This window comes from Bombyx mandarina, chromosome 02, assembly GCF_030267445.1.
Source record: "Bombyx mandarina strain Sakado chromosome 02, ASM3026744v2".
In the NCBI taxonomy this organism is placed as follows: Eukaryota; Metazoa; Arthropoda; class Insecta; order Lepidoptera; family Bombycidae; genus Bombyx; species Bombyx mandarina.
The window spans coordinates 4,640,235-4,657,370 of NC_143209.1; the positions used below are offsets into that span (position 1 = coordinate 4,640,235).

Genomic DNA, 17,136 nt, shown 5'->3' on the forward strand with positions numbered 1-17,136 from the left:
AAGCAGTAATGCGTTTCGATTTGAAGGGTGGGGCAGCCGTTGTAACTATACCTGAGACCTTAGAACTTATGTCTCAAGGTGGGTTTTTCCACAGGAGAAAATCGCCGGATCCCCACCCGCACGGTATGTGGGAGTCGTACCTCACTAAAAACTCCTGCCGCTCGCAGCCGGCGCCCTACCCCGGACCGGACCGGACCGGAACGCAGTCGGAGCTATTGAGACGGCGGGACAGGGTTTGCGGAGAGCATATTACATCCATCCCGATGTCTCAAGGTGGGTGGCGCATTTATGTTGTAGATGTCTATGGGCTTCAGTAACCACTTGACACCAAGTAGTGGGCTGTGAGCTCGTCCACCCATCTAAGAAATAAAAAGGAGGTCACGGTGCGACACGGGCCCGCGCGGCGGTGTACCGTACCCTGGGGTTCCCGGCGGCGTCCCTGGCGGCCTGCAGCAGCAGCACGGCGGTCTCCAGCACGGTGCGCGCGTGCTGCAGCAGCGCCGCCTGCTCCGTTGTCTCCGACACGCCGGACGCCGCGCCCACCGCGCCCGACACCAGCGGCTCCGAGTACGACACCTGGGGACGAGAAGCATTCCACTGTTCCATTGCAAGCTCTGTTAAAGTCGAGAGCTGTGGTGGGTTTTTTTTTTCCTACTAAGCTGAGAGCCTTGAGAGGCTATTTCAGCGTAACCTTAACTAGTAGGTGAGGTTACGGCGCTCAAACCTGACGACGATGCTAACACTGCCCCTAGCAAGAGCCGTGCTTCGCAGAATCTACCACCGGATCGGAAACGCGACCCACTGAGAAGATCCGGCGAGAAACTCAGTGGGCTGTGTCTGTTGGTTAATTTACTCTTCGAGCCCTTCGTCGCAAGCGATGGGTTCGGCGAGAACGGTGACCGGTGCTTGAGGTACCTAAAAGCACCGTTAGTGGACCGGGAGGATCCGAGATGACGTGTTTGGGGCGACGTCGACTGCTTTCCATTCTGTCCGCAGGATCGGGAATATGTGTGTGGTGGGCGCGGCTGACGCACGTATTGCCTGACGCAGTGGCCCAGGTTCTCGGCCTCGGCCCGGGCGGCGGCGCGCAGCGGCTCCAGACGCTCCAGCATCTCCGTGCAGCAGTTCTCGATCTGCTCCGCGTAACCTGCACGGATAATTCATTTTCAAAATCAGATTAAAACACTTTATGTTAAAAATTCACTCCGACGAGGCCACTAACAAAACATATTGAATCAGCACACACAATGAGGATAAGGGTAAAAAGTTGTAGCTACTCGTCACAAGTGTATCCACTGAACAGTTATTGGTTTAAGAACCAGCTCAAAGGTCCTGTGTCTCCCACAGACAATGTTCTTATTCCTGGTCGATTAGCGGGAGTGGTCCCGTATCCCCATATCGTGAAGTGGGAGAGCAGTTAACGTAAGGTTTTTATTTTTTTATTGCTTAGATGGGTGGACGAGCTCACAGCCCACCTGGTGTTAAGTGGTTACTGGAGCCCAGGGACATCTACAACGTAAATGCCGCCACCGACCTTGAGATATAAGTTCTAAGGTCTCAGTATAGTTATATCATATTTATAGTTATAGTTACAACGGTTGCCCCACCCTTCAAACACATTACTGCTTCATGGCGGAAATAGGCGGGGCGGTGGTACCTACCCGTGCGGACTCACAAGAGGTCCTACCACCAGTAATTACGCCAATTATAATTTTGCGGGTTTGATTTTTATTACACGATGTTATTCCTCCACCGTGGAAGTCAATCACAAGCATTTATCAAGTACGTATTTCTTTAGAAAAATTGCCACTTGCCTGTGGGATTCGAACACCTATGCATCGCTCAACACGAATGCACCGGACGTCTTATCCTTTAGGCCACGACGACTTCATGTTGTTTATACTAAGTCATTTTATGATCTTGTAAATCATATTGGCAGTGAGCAATACCTTGCAGCGTGTTGGCCTTCCGTGGCTCCAACTCCTGGGCGACGGCCTGGATGGCGGCGTGGTCCAGTTCCCTGAGCTGCTTGTTGAGGGTGTCCAGGGCCGCCGCGCACTCGCGCTGGCCGGGGGCCTTCTCCCTGTGGCACAAACAGTCGGCGGTCAGTACGGCGCGGCTCGGGACTTGGACAGCGGATGGAGTGGTGCGTGCGGGTACCGTATGTTGGCGACCAGCGCCTTGATGGTGTCGGAGAGCGTCTTGCTGTGGGCGGCCAGCGCGTGCCACTGCGGCCGGTCCTCCGGCGACAGCACCAGCTGCCCCGCCGCCTCCAGCATCGAGCACGACTCCGATATGATGTTCCTGGGAGCGACAGAGATCCCCGATCAGATCTACTTCAAAACTCTATATTCATTTAGCAAGTGTTATAGCGTCATAATAAAACTACAGTATGCGCGCGAGTTCATGTCCATCGGGGCCAGAGGCGACGCGCGGGGGAGAGCCCGCCCCGCCCCCGCCCGCCTCCCCGCATTTGTCTGACGTCAAGTGTTGTCCTTGAGTTTATCGATATTGAAAATTTACGCTAACACTATTGTGTTATTTAACCATGACTACTCCGCTTCCAATAAGTTCAGATAGAAAAAAACCTACTGAAAAAAGATACATACTGATTCCGACTCTGATCTGTCGGTTGTCTTTGATAGTGAATGAATTGGAATTTAATAAATATTTTTCTCTATTAGATATAAACAAGTAATTACTGATCACATTTATTTTATTTCATTAATTGCAAAATTACCTTAAGTTACATTAAACCAAATTGACAGCTGTTGACTAAATCGGTAGTTACTATCGACATTACCATAATTAACTAGGTGTCACAGCACTACCGCATTCCTCAGGATGGACATGAATTCACGCGCCTACTGTAAATAAACCGGTACTGGTAACGAACCTGCCGCACTCCAATATGTCCTCCTGGCTCCTGCGTCCCTGCTCGGATATCCTGGCCGGGATCGAAGCGAACTCCGGGCTGTCCGCGAACTGGCACAGCGACTGCACCGCCTCCAGCAGCGGCCCAGTGGCGCTGGCACACCGAGCCCGGTTGGCCTGGAACCAGTACATCTGTCATCACAGGTCGATACCAGCAGGACGTCGTCTCTCAACCGACAGCAGATCAGAAATCAATTTCGTGCTGAGCAATTTATAATGAACTATGACGTCAGAGTTCAAGATACAGTTTTTCGACCGTCGTCGACGTTCAGGTCGTCAACACACACAACAAGTTTACTGGTGGTAGGACCTCTTGTGAGTCTGCGCGGGTAGGTACCACCACCCTGCCTATTTCTGCCGTGAAGCAGTAATGCGTTTCGGTTTGAAGGGCGGGGCAGTCGTTGTAACTATACTTGAGACTTTAGAACTATCTCAAGGTGGGTGATGCATTTACGTTGTAGATGTCTATGGGCTCCAATAACCACTAGCACCAGGTGGGCTGTGAGCTCGTCAACTCATCTAAGCAATAAAAAAAAACACGAGTCACTGCGGCTGTAGCCACCAGCGACGCAGTAGGTACCGCCTCTGACTGCTGGTCGAGGGACGTGGATTCGATTCCTACATAGATCTTTGTCTGGGCGTTGAATATCTTATGTGAGTATATTCCAAACATCTATCAATCCATACGAGCAGTGGGGTCACCTCGCTATAGTCCGTGTCCAGCGCCTTGATCTCCTTTACGAGTGCCGCGGTGGAGTTGGCGACGTCCTTAGCGGCCTGGACGAAGTGCCTCTTGGCTTGCGGCTCTGTGGTCTTGCCTGAGGCCACCCGGCACGCGTTGCAGAGGGCGCTGGTGTGCTTGGCTATCACCGTCGCCGCCGATAGGACCTGCAGACCAGACGAGATTCAGGGCGGATCTACTCCAAATGGTATTCACGGACAGCATACACAGCCGTCCAGACTTCGAACGAACTCCAGCAATTGTACAGTTACCTGTTGCTGGTTGGAGGCGGGGTCGGCCAGCAGGTTGCAGGCCTGCTGGATGGCGAGGGCGGCGCGCCCGAACTGGGCCTGGTCCACCAGCCCCGCGCGGCCCGCCACGCTGGACTCCTCAGACACGGCCACCTGGAGAAGCCGGGATTTATAGGAATAGTGAATTGTTTTACGTGACGCGTGTCCGTTGGTACAGATGGTAGACAGACTCACAAGATAGGCGGCTTGCGCGGCTGCCTCGACGAGTCCATGGACAGCACTGGCCACGGAGCCCACGGAGCGCGGGAACTGATCCTGGTCTGCACGCTTCACGGCACTGGCCATCGACGACATGCCCTCGCCTAATACAAATATCTATTTTAAGATTTCATTAAATCATTTTTAAGCTATTCTATAACTTTAATCGCGGTCTTGAGCGCGGCGACCGAATCAAGAAATTCCGTAACGAAAATAAAACTTAACACCCCCCACTCCGTCTACCATGTAGCTGGCGTTCAACACATTCACACGTTGCGCTTGAGTAATGTTTGTGAATAGACACGTAGCGTGACATCGCACTGCATACGCATCATGAAAACTATGCCCATCTCTTTCTCGCGCGGTCTAGGTTATGAGTGTGAAAGGGACAGTTAATGTTTTGCTTTTGTTAATGTTTATGAATATAGCGTGGTCTTATTTTATTACCGTATTAACATTAAATTATTATTTTCTAATTATAATTGCATAAGTTGATAAAAAATGCTATGCGATAGTTTTACCGCGGTAGTCCCCGAGTGCCACATGTGTTTTTATTTTTATTTTTTATTACATAGATAGATGGACGAGGTCACGGCCAACTTGGTGTTAAGTGGTTGCCGGAGCCCATAGACATCTACAACGTAAATGCCACCACCCCCTGGAGATATGAATTATAAGGTCTCAGTAAAGTTATAGTCCCCGGCACGTAACTTGGCAAGAGTTAGATGCGCACAAGTAATTTTTTAGATCTCTTTGATTGTCAAGCGGGACGTAGCACCGTTCCGAGCACGCGATTGATGCGTCAGTCGACCCTTGCCTCCCGCACCGCGTCCCGTTCCGTTCGCTCCCGATTACACTTGCGCCTACTAAAGTTGTAGGTACCCTTTGTTTATATTGAGTTTTTGGTACGATTTGTTATTATTGTTTTAAATTTGTTTGCAATGTCAGGACCAAATACCAATAACCATATAGTCGATCCACTCACTGAGCTGCTTGCTGTGGTCGAGCACGGCGTCCAGACACGCGAAGTAGGAGAGGTCGGAGAGCGGCTGCGCGGGCGCGTCCAGCAGCGGGCGCGCGGCCTGCACGCTGCGCCGCGCCGCGCCGCACGCCTTGTGCCCCGGCGCCGCCTGCGTGCACGCGTCCACCTGCGCACCCACCAGCCACTCCACATACAACTCTACTCTCTACGACTCAAGTACGACAACGTGTTTCATTTTCGCCTATTTGTACACTTTCACAGATATTAAACAGTTAATAAACCACCGATATTACACATTAGACCTCACTAAATAGACAAAATAAAACAAATTACACGACTTCACTCCTCACGTTCCCGCCAAAAAGTCCTCTTATCAAACTTCAAATTTATGTCGTACACAGAGCATATAAAAATTGAGGCTAAAGTATCCGTTTCAATAAAGCCAATCATGATGTAATAAAATTTTGAACACAAACAAAGGTAGGCGAGAATGATTTAAAAGAAATGGGAATTTTAAATTTTATTTCATAAAAAAAGTTCTGTAATCAATTAGCCTATATCTCGAAATGATTTTACAATAGGGAAAACTAGTCGATAATGGAACCCCAGGTTCACTCATGGCTTGAGCGAAAATACTGACAATAAGGGAGTAGGATTTCTACAATAGCTCCACCCTAATCGGAGTTCATGACTACCGCAAGCCTTGGTTCAGTGACAGCGCGAGTCCAGGGGCCACTTTTCTATCACCACGCGCTGGACATGTGATATCACAATCAATTTAATTCACTCCAACTCTATAAACAGCTTGGCTGTGTCCCCGGCACCACCCGCGGACACAGGCCGGTCCCGTGTCATCTGCCGTGGACACTTGACACCACGTGGAATGTTTCAAACTCGTTAAGAAGCGCAGAAGCTCATCTCACCAGCTTGTTGATGCTGTCGGTGACGGCGCGGGCGGCGGCCGTCAGCTGGTTCTTGGCGTTCGGGCGGGATAAGTCCTGGGAACAAACGCCTATGTACATCCACGTGTTGCAATACACCCACAGTATCAACGCGTCGTTATATAACCCGTGAAGTACTTTTAATGCCTCCTAATAACTTCTTTGTTGTAAATAATTATATTTTTATTGTTTAACATCTAGTAACTCTACGGTCAACCCAAACACGAGAGTGCGCGAGCTGGTGTGGCAGCCACTCGCGGTATATTGGTGTATCACTTTTTGTTACCGCATCGGTCACTTTGGCCACAAATGACGTCACGTGTTTGTGAAAAGAATAGGTCGGTTCTTTAAACAGTTTAAATGTTGTTTGGCTCTTGGCTCAAGTGACTTATAGGATTTCGTTAATTTTACTAAAAGCAAGAATGTCACTAATACTCGTATACCAGACGATCTAGTTTTTCTTTATATTGCATTGTCAATCCAGAAATGTCTGTACAAACAGTAATGTGCGTGTGTATTTAGAGAAGCAGCAGTTCCTGACCTGGCTGACGGACTTCGCTGTCCCGAGGAGCTTGGAGGAGTTGACGGTCACCGACTTCATGGAGTTCACCATCAACGACTGAGTCTCGCGGTCCTGTGGGCGAGTACAGAATATATTATATATAATGATGTAATGTTGTACTTTGGGAGGTGTTAAAGGAAAACGTCTTCTTGCGTGTATTCCATGTTTAATTATCATCTTAATCCTATAGTAGAATTATTTTGTCCGTGCAGTTTGGGTCATAAAACATAGCCCGGCTAGGGCGGTGAGCATGTTCCATTATCGATAAAAACAAATGAGTCATTAAAGGCAGGAACAGGACGGCGGGGTGGTATACGAAGGGTGGTGAGACATTGTTATGTTATGAGTCATTTGTTGTACCTACCTGCAAATTATAGTACATATGTCGAAGAGAAATGTGATTTTGTGCATTCGCTCTCTGAATTTCTTTAGTGACACAATGGCTACTCCTTTGTTTTGTACCAAAACGGCAGCATTTATTCAAATATTTTGCTTGTTGGCAAAAATATACCAGCACAAGCACGTGTTATTATAAACAATGTGTTAAAATTTTTCATCCCCATAAGTTAAAAAGTACTCATTTCTGCCGTTCTCTTTAACTTGCTGCGGCGATATGTGGTGTAAGTGTTCGATTGGTGATTTTTTCTTTCATTTTTATCACTAACCCACAAAATAACAAAACTAAATACACTATCGATAACGCTTATCGACAACAATAATGCGCATCACTATGCCCGTCCATAAGGCTCGTGAGTGGAAGAGAGAGCGAAATACTCGCTGCACCGCTCCGATTTTTTATGACCCAAACTGCACGGACAAAATGATTCTAATATAGTTTACAATTATGAAGAAGCCTATGTTTCTGGCTGGTCCGCCTTATTAGGGCGACATACGAGATTACACCTATTAATTATGTTATATACTAAATGCTATGCTAATACTATGCTGTGCTATGCTATAATATATAAGTATACACGCTTCAATTATATTATATTTATTTTGTAAAGTAACCAAAACTCGTTATGTTAGTAGATAATTATACGAGGCCGTCAGGGCAAAAGTGGCCTAAGCTTACCTGAGCATACTATAGTAAGTATGGAGACAATGAGGTCTGAAATTACTTTTACACTGCCTCATAAGCAAAAACAAAACGCGCTAAAATAATGTTGACGAAGCCATCTGTTATCTACGGGCGAAACTAGGGATAGGCCGGTTTTGCATCAAAATTTATTATGTTTTAAATAAATTGCAGTATACTAAGATAGCCCACTTTTGTGCTGACGGCCTCATATGATAGTTTAAAATTATTGTTTACAACGGGAAACGAATCAGCGATAACGTAACCTTTACAATTTTTCGATTTTGAGCACTCGTGAGCACGCCTCTCAACAGGCGACTACAGGAAAATAAATAAAGCGGTCCAGCTGACCTCCGTTTGTCCAGCCATCTCCATGCCGACTCCGAGCAGATTGTTGAAGGCCTGCCCGAAGCTGTGGCTGGAGTCGGCCAGGGTCCGCGGGTCGTCCACGCTCTGCACCACGGCCGACGAGGCCTGGCTGAGGCCTGCCGCGGCCGAGTTCAGCTGGACTTGGAGTTCCCTGCTCAAACAAACAACAAACAGCTGTCATACATCCTAAGCTGATAGCCTTGAGAGGCTATTTCAGCGTAACCTTAACTAGTAGGTGAGCTCACGGGGCTCAAAGCGGAGTGTTGCTAACACTGACCCTAGCAAGAGCCGTGCTTCGCAGAGTCTAGCACCGGATCGGAATCGCGACCCACTGAGAAGATCCGGCGAGAAACTCAGTGGGCTGTGTCTGTGGGTTAATTTCGAGCAAGCGACGGGTTCGACGAGAACGATGACCGAGACTGGAACTCTAGTCTCACATAAATATTCACCCATGGATTTCCCATCTCATGAGCAACATTACCCATAGGAGCTGTCCGTGGGCGGGAACTCGCCCATGTTCAGAATGTTGAGGGTCTCGTTGATGTTCTCCATGGCGAGGTCCAGCTCCGTGTGAGACGGAACCGCTTCCATCGTCTGCTCTAGACCCTGCGGAAGGAGGATTACTAATTAAAATCCGGTCTGCATCGTAGTCTATATATATATAAAAATGAATTGCTGTTCGTTAGTCTCGCTAAAGCTCGAGAACGGCTGGACCGATTTGGCTAATTTTGGTCTTGAATTATTTGTGGAAGTCCAGAGAAGGTTTAAAACGTAGATAAATATGAAAATGCTCGGGATTAAATAAAAATAACAATTTTGTTTTTCCTTTGATGTGTCCCCCGTCGGACGGATTCCTTTTGTTTGTTTGAAGTTTATTTTATACAAAAGCTTAGGTCTTTTATCTGTCGATTGAGGCACTACGAAGTCTGCCGCGTCAGCTAGTTTATAATACAAAGCATGCACATCTGACTTACGTGCGTGATGTCCTTGGCTATGGAGGCGAGTGCGGCGCTGTCCAACTGCTCCGAACTGCTGATCTGCTTCTTGACCGTCTCCACGAGGGTCAGGGACGAGTACAGGACCTGCCGCCCTGATGATATCACTCTGGAACAATATTATGGAAGTATATGACGGCTGTCTGGTGTAGAATATATATGTTTTTTTTTATTGCTTTGATGGGTAGATGTGCTCACAGCCCACCTGCTGTTAAGTGGAGCCCATAGACATCTACAACGTAAATGCGCCACCCACCTTGAGATATTCTAAGGTCTCAGTATAGTTACAACGGCTGCCCTACCCTTCAGACCGAAACACATAGCTGCTTCACGGAAGAAATAGATAAGGCGGTGGAACCTACCCTCAAAAATACATAAATACATAGTAACTTTTTTTTAGTTATGTTGGAATTGAATGTTAATCTTCCATTACATGAGAGTGTGGTGTGGGTGCGGGTACCTGTGCGCGCGGGGAGGCGGCGCGGCGGCGGCGGCGGCGCGCAGCCCGTGCGTGAAGTCCCGCAGCGCGTGCGCGAGGTCGGGCGCGGCGTGGGAGCCGCTGGCGCCGGACACGAGGCGCGCGGTGGAGCTGGCGGCGGCGCGGGACGCGGAGTTCATGGTGGCCGCGGCCCACTCCGCCTGCACCAGTGAGCTTACTGTGAGTTTTTTAACGTTCTCGATAGCGTAAAAGTTAACTCAGATTTGTATGGAATGGGATGCTTTGCCTACGTTTGCCGCTAGGTAATTTTTGCGCTATCGAGAATGTCATACAGCACACGCACACATACATCATACGCACTAGATTTATATTAAGGTTTCGTCAAACAGAGCGCGTACTTAGCGCTGCGTTTTAACGTCGCGCTCAAGAATTGCAGCAAAGCGTTCTTGAGTTCGACTTTTTGGCGGGAACGCGAGGAGTGAAGTTGTGTGATTTGTTTTATTTTGTCTGGTTTCTTCAGGTATAAATGTGTAACTGTGAAAGTGCACAAATGTGGGAAAATGAAACAAAGCCGCTGGACGTAACTTCTCAGAATCCTCCAAAAAGTCCACTGAAAAAATCTCAATAAATGACCACCATTTTACTGAGATTATGTTTCATCCCATATCATATTATCTTCATTTTATTTCACTCCATACTATCATTTTTCATAAAAATAAGAATATAAATTAGAATAAGACATGACCTTAAAGGTCTTAGTTAACAGGTCATAAAATGCCTTAAAAAAAAACGTTTTTGAGTACTTATTTGAACGGTTAGCCCTTCGTTATACTATACAATTGATATTTTGCATTTCAAGTTTCAAAATGAGAGGCGATATTCACGTTCTGATGTCTGTGGCCTACGGTAATCATTTGCAACCAGAATCTAACATCTTGATTTCAGTCACTGAACTGGCACATCATTATATACATAGATTATTAGTTATTTTTCTGCAACGTATTTGACCGAGGTGGTCGTCCCCATGTCTCCGAGCCTCACCGTCTGCCCGGGTAAGGGTTTCAGGTCGAAAGCCCTGATCGCCTCCTCCAGCTCATCAAGCTCCTCTTGCAGGGATTTGATGATCTCCGCCGCTGCGTCCAGCTCCAAACCCTTGCAGGATATCCTGGCTCTGCTCACTGCGGACCTGGGAGCACAACGTACAGGGTTATGTTTAAGTTTTGACGAGGGGTTGGGGAGTTGAATAAGAGCACCAGTGCGACTCTGTCCACGACGGTTCGCTATTATATCTATACATATAAATAAAATTTGAGTGTCTGTTTGTAATATTGAAATAACCGCTTTTTACTACATTCATATGAATATATATACGGTACATACATCAAAATAACATTTTTTACAATTTTTGTCTGTCTGTCTGTTTGTTCCGGCTAATCTCTGGAACGGCTGGACCGATTTAGATGAGACTTCCACTGATAGGTAGCTGATGATATAAGGAGTAAATTAGGCTACTTTTTTTAGACTAGCTTCGCCCCGCGGCGTCACCCGCAGTTATTGTCGTACCGCGCGCAACATGGCGGGCTTCGCCTATCAATAATAAAATTTAATGTTTCCAATAAATTGATTGTTAGATTATAACGGACGTCTCCGCCTGTAAAGTAACCAAGTTGAGATCTTATGGTCTATTGGTCCACCAGAAAAGATTCAGATTGGTCAACAGTGGGGTGCTTACCTGAGGTCGGCGCAGCTTGAAGTGTAGAGCTGCGTGTTGTCGGCCAGGTGCTTGGCTGCGGAGGGCTCGCTTACAGTCGGCAGGGCGCCTCGGGCTGCTGAGATCACGTGGCCACTTGGCTGGAGGACGATAGTTACAAGTTGGATTTCATACTAGAATTTCAATGCTAATTGTCGGCAATATGTGTAATATTTGATGATGGATGATGCCTTCAGCTAAAGAATTTTGGCAAAAAATATAACAAAGCCGTTGATTTCTCAGATTGATACACCAAATTCATTTAAACGACAAGGAATTCAAAATATTTTACTGAAAAGAAAACGGATAAAAAGATGCGGCTTAGTACAAAATAGTTGAGAGTATGCACCAAGTTCCCTTTGCCTGTTCAAAAAAAAAATCGGTTGTCTGTAAAGTCGGTTTACTAACGATAGTTGAACGTGACAAAGTCATAAGAAAACATTGACGGAATGGTTTCATATTTTAATTCTCGCAATTATCGTTGCTATAAACAATTGACACCACGTTCACTTCCAACTCAAGTAGGAGAGAGACAACGTGGAACGCGGCCGAACGCAGAGGCAGATTGTACCTCTTTGTCGCTCGTTGCGCGCTCTCGCTTGCACTTCAAGCCTTAAATGTAACGCCACGAGCGAGGTAACGCCGCATGAGTCATGTTTTTTCGTGCGCGCATCCGGCTCCATTGAATTATAAGACGTTGTCACGTCAAAAATGAAAAAACAAAGCGAGCTACATGGTAGGCTGAGTGAGGGGTGGAAGGTTTTTTTCGTTACGAAATTTCATGATTTCGGGCTCAAGGCCCGCGATAAAATCTATGCAATAGCTTAAAAAATCGGAACTAAATCGAAGTTGAGCTGTTTAAGCGTGGCGTTACCTGTAAGAAGGCTTCAGATGCAGAGATGAGGTCGAGCCTGGCCGCTGCCTGCGTCGGCTTCACGTTGGACACGTTCACGGCTTCCACCATGCGGGGGAGGTGCTCGTTCAACACTTTGCACTCTTCAAGAAGGGTCTCCTGATGGTAAGAAGTTATACAATACCTTTTATGTTTATCTTTGGGTATGATTTTTTTTAATGAATTTTATGACCTGGTAACTAAGACCTTTAGGTCATGTCTTATTTTAATTTGTATTGTTATTTTTATGAAAAACTATAATACGGAGTGAAATGAAATGACGACGATATAATATGGGACGAAATATAATCTCAGTAAAATAAATAGTGGTTATTTACGGAGATTTTTTTAGTGAACTTTTTGGAGGATCCTGAGACGTTACGTCCAGCGGCTTTGTTTCATTTTCCCACATTTGTGCACTTTTACAGATATTAAACAGTTAATAAACCACCGTTATTACACATTTAAACCAGAAGAAACACTAAATAGACAAAATAAAACAAATCACACAACTTCACTCCTCGCGTTCCCGCCAAAAAGTCAGTCTTTGGGTATGACAGAACAGAGCACAGACCTCCGTGGTCGTTACACAGATACTCCACTCCGCTCACGCAAAGGGTTGCATTTCGAGCGGCCTTGTTCTGAGACCGTCTGTATTATCTGTACTATTGTACACAAGAGGGCGCGTCGTTACCTGAGAGTATCTGTTGGTGTTGTACTGCGTCGCGTTCTGGGCCGAAGTTATCAGCTGCGTGGCGCTGGAGGTCGCCTGCCGAGCGCTTTCCTGTCAATGCAATAAGTTTCTATAATGATATATTGCTAATATGCCACAGCCCACTGAGTTTCTCGCCGGATCTTCTCAGTGGGTCACGTTTCCGATCCGGTGGTAGATTCTGCGAAGCACGGCTCTCGCTAGGGTTCGTGTTAGCAAAACCTCCGGTTTGAGCACCGACGTTGCGGTTCTCCAGCACGGATCGGGTGGCAAAATGTGACATGTTCGGCGTGTGGTGTTTAGCAAAAAAGCGCGTTTATTACAAGGGATTGAAGGCTTTTGAATAGATATATACCGACCTGCAGCCTGGCCACTTGTGAGCCGACGATGTCCTGTCCCTGCGCGTAGTCGGCCGTGATGAAGCGCAGCTCCTCCGCCGCTTTACGGAGTACCTCTTGCTTTTCTCGATCCTGTGAGGAGCAGATGACGCGAACCCGTTACGATTTCACATTTTCGAAATGCAAATGCAATGCTATTAATGCAAGTTTTATTTTACACTGATAACTATTAGAATAGTTAGTAAGAAGAATGGTAGAAAAAAAAAGGATAATAGTTGATAAAGGCAAGGGCACAGCTACTTCTAGCAGACTTACGAGAAGAGATTCAGTATCATTCAAAGTAATGAATGTGTAAAAGAGACAGGAATTAAATAAGTTAATTAAAGTACCTACAGTTTTATATTAACATATGGACTTGGCTATATTGAGACATGAGGCTGGAGTCTCAAGTTTACAGTTCATCGGCTGCAGCCCATGGACACCGGAGCGGACGGACGCAATACCAGTACTGAGGGGGGGAGAGCATGGAGCTGTGGTTTTGGGATTTGTGATATGTAATGCAATGTTGTATCTATCTGTATAGCCATAAGAATCATATTTGATTGCAAAAAGACATTTCAATGAGCGCGTTGTGCTCAGCAGATCGACTAAGATGTTGAATTCTCCCAAATTTTATAATGAATTTCTACTTAACCAGCAAAGTGCGAAGGCAGGGATTCTGTAGATTATGCCACATAATTTTAAATTTAGCTATTATTAGATACAAGATTAAGATTACAGGCAGCGGCAGAATAACAGCGACAGTTTCAGCTATCACAAAGCTGAGTCGCCGCCATTTTATCTCCACTGAGTTAGTACAATATATTGTAGTATTGTTTAGAATTAGAATTATGATGTCATATTAATTGAAAAGTTATTTGTATTTGTATTGTGGAGTAAATAAATGCAATTATTATTATTAATAATCTCCAGCATCGTCAACTTCTTGCAGGAATCCTGGTCTACCAGTTAGGGCTCGGAGTAGCGTACCTGTGGCGAGGAGGCGCACTGGCGGGCCGCCTCCACCATGCGGGCGGTGGCGTCGGCCAGCAGCTTGGCCGCGGCTAGAAGCTTGCGCTGGGAGTCCGACGGTGACTCCTCGGCCTCGGTCTGTGGAGGAGACGAGCCACGTCAGTACCATAGTTGTTGACACGTCCCGGCGTTGGAGAGTGTATGGGACACTAGATCAGCGGTCGGGGAACCGGGGTAAATTACCCCAAATGGGCTTAAATGAAATTTTGGGGGGTAAAAATTAAACTTTTGTGAGTAAAAAGTCTATATTGAAGTTTCTTTAGAAACTTCTTTAGAATCGTTGCGATTTCAAACTCGATGAAACGAAATGAAATGAAACGAAAAAAAATTTTTTTTTTTTTTCGAAATTATCAGGTGGGTCTATAATATGAAAGATGCTAAAAAGAAGCGATTTCGTTTTTTTTTGCTCTTCGCCATGGGGTAATATCAATTTACACACAAATATTTTGAGGGTAATAATTAATTAAAAAAGATCCCCGACCGCTGAGTGCGGCGTCTAGTGAGATGCAACCTTGATGTTGGTGATGAGCAGCGCCGTGGCGTGTCCCAGCTGCCTGGCGTGGCGCAGCATGTCTGCGGGCCCGGCGGCCGCCAGCAGCCGCTCGTGCGCGCCCAGCACCGCCTCCACCGCGCGCCCCGCCGCCGCCGCCGCGCCCCCGCGCTCTGCACACAACACAGTACACAATGTATGTCAGGGATTCCCAAACTTTAGCGGTAGGTGGCGGCTTGGCTCTGTCCCTGGCATTGCTGAAGTCCATGGGCGACGGTAACCACTCACCATCAGGTGGGCCGTATGCTCGTCTGCCTACAAGGGCAATAAAAAAAAATTGTCTACTACCCACTTTGAGAATATATTCTTTTTTAGAGCCCCCATTTTTTTTTGGGTCTCTTACCGCCCCCCTTTAGGCCTTGTGGGCGCTACAAGGGGGCGTTATCGTCCACTTTGGGAAAGGCTGGTTTATATTAACTAACAAATATCGTTCAAATTGAGCTATTCATTTTAAACTTCTAATTAACTAAATAAGCTATAATGTTTACGTGGTATTATTTTTACATTTCTGTATTGATAATTTAACGCAATCTGAATATTCATTGGACAATTATTTAATACCTTTTGGAGGGTACTTTCATTGCTAGACTTGCACAACAGAAACTACTGATTACACTCGCTCTCGTGTCATCTATTAGTGTAAGTTACCTATTGATGTCATTACTCAATCAATACAGTTTTTGTTATTGCCTTTGTAGGCAGACGAGCATACGGCCCACCCGATGGTAAGTTGTCACCGTCGTTCATGGACGTCAGCAATGCCAGGGGCAAAGTCAAGTCGCTGCCTACCTAGTGTTCGCTGTCTAGCTTGAGTCACTCATTTTATGAAACAAAAAACCGTGAATTCAGGAACTGACCAAGTTGACAGTGGGCCAGCAGCCTCTCCAGCTCCTCGGAGACGCAGTGCGCGGCGGCGGCGAGCTGCTCGCGCGCGGGCGCCGCCGCGGCCGGTGCGGGCGCGCAGGCCTCCACCAGCCGGTCCACGGCCTGCGCCACCTGCCGCGCCGCGCTCGTCAGCTGCTCGCGACACGCCGCGCTGTGCAGGGTGGGCGCCACCACCTGATACACACACAACATCACGTTACACTTTTTTTTTTAAGGAATTTTATGACCTGGTAACTAGGAACCTTAAGTCATTTCTTATTTTTATGAAAAATTATAATATGGAGTGAAATGAAATGAAATAAGATAAGATGATATGGGATGATATATAATCTCAGTAAAATGGTGGCCATTTACTGAGACTTTTTCAGTGGACTTTTTGGAGGATTCTGAGAAGTTACGTCTATCAGCTTTGTTTCATTTTCCCACATTTGTGCACTTTCACAGATATTGAACAGTTAATAAACCACCGTTATTACACATTTAAACCTGAAAGAAACACTAAATAGACAAAATAAAACAAATCACACAACTTCACTCCTCGCGTTCCCGCCAAAAAGTCTGACGTTACCTGATCACTACGGGTGGTCTGACTTACTGACGTTATCATTATACGGCAGCCTTTAGTGTGGCCAATATTATGCCAGCAACTGATGTCAGACTGAGACACAAGACGAATGATTGTCCAGATAATGAGCGCATCGTCAACCATATTGCTTATATAGGTGAAGGGCTCACAGCCCACCTGGTGTTAAGTGGTTACTGGAGCCCATAGACATCCACAACGTAAATGCGCCACCCACCTTGAGATATAAGTTCTAAGGTCTCAGTATAGTTACAACGGCTACACCACCCTTCAAACCGAAATGCATTACTATTACACGACAGAAATAGGCAGGTTAGTGGTACCCACCCGCGCGGATTCACAAGAGGTCCTACCAAATTATAATTTTGCGGGTAATAATAAGAGTATAATATCAGACCAGCCGTAAGCTAGCCTGGGCACCTCGTTACCTTGGCGCAGGCCACGAGCTGGCTGGTGGCCAGGGCGCAGTGCGTGGCTGCGGCTATGATGTTGTTCTGCAGCTGCTGGTCGTCCCGGCACTGGGCCGCCACGTTCTTCGCTTTCAACACTAAAGCTGCCGTCGTGTTGGCCACGGCTTTGGCGAGAGACAGAAGGATGTCCTGGAAGGAACACCGAGTCGTCTAGATTTATACTGCCTACATTTAAACAAATTGATTCTTAATGTTAAAAAAAAAAGGATTGTGTGGTTTTATGAAACCACGGTAAACGTGAAACTTTTTTTCACATTATAGACATTTAACTCTGACAAACAACAATTACATTATACACTGACAAAAACAAAAACAAACAAAATAGCGTGGAGCACTGGCACAAATGAGTAATAGT

At 46.5% G+C, this 17,136-nt stretch overlaps 1 protein-coding gene across 19 annotated transcripts in view; it reads right to left on the reverse strand.

Annotated features, from left to right (window-relative positions):
- Nucleotides 1-17,136, reverse strand: part of rhea (Talin_middle and talin-RS domain-containing protein rhea) — a 113,911-nt gene that overhangs the window by 37,819 nt on the left and 58,956 nt on the right. For all 19 annotated transcript variants that reach the window (XM_089733301.1, XM_089733298.1, XM_028184015.2 and 16 more), the window contains 24 exons: nt 16,740-16,910; nt 15,701-15,902; nt 14,805-14,956; nt 14,252-14,371; nt 13,244-13,354; nt 12,867-12,956; nt 12,155-12,292; nt 11,263-11,381; nt 10,572-10,716; nt 9,552-9,730; nt 9,071-9,200; nt 8,578-8,702; nt 8,079-8,247; nt 6,629-6,721; nt 6,070-6,144; nt 5,150-5,312; nt 4,141-4,268; nt 3,928-4,059; nt 3,637-3,822; nt 2,897-3,051; nt 2,161-2,304; nt 1,950-2,083; nt 1,035-1,147; nt 418-576 (listed from right to left, as the gene is read on the reverse strand). In XM_089733301.1, coding sequence (XP_089589427.1) covers nt 418-576; nt 1,035-1,147; nt 1,950-2,083; nt 2,161-2,304; nt 2,897-3,051; nt 3,637-3,822; nt 3,928-4,059; nt 4,141-4,268; nt 5,150-5,312; nt 6,070-6,144; nt 6,629-6,721; nt 8,079-8,247; nt 8,578-8,702; nt 9,071-9,200; nt 9,552-9,730; nt 10,572-10,716; nt 11,263-11,381; nt 12,155-12,292; nt 12,867-12,956; nt 13,244-13,354; nt 14,252-14,371; nt 14,805-14,956; nt 15,701-15,902; nt 16,740-16,910 — 3,333 coding nt within the window. The remainder of the gene's footprint in view (nt 1-417; nt 577-1,034; nt 1,148-1,949; nt 2,084-2,160; nt 2,305-2,896; nt 3,052-3,636; nt 3,823-3,927; nt 4,060-4,140; nt 4,269-5,149; nt 5,313-6,069; nt 6,145-6,628; nt 6,722-8,078; nt 8,248-8,577; nt 8,703-9,070; nt 9,201-9,551; nt 9,731-10,571; nt 10,717-11,262; nt 11,382-12,154; nt 12,293-12,866; nt 12,957-13,243; nt 13,355-14,251; nt 14,372-14,804; nt 14,957-15,700; nt 15,903-16,739; nt 16,911-17,136) is intronic.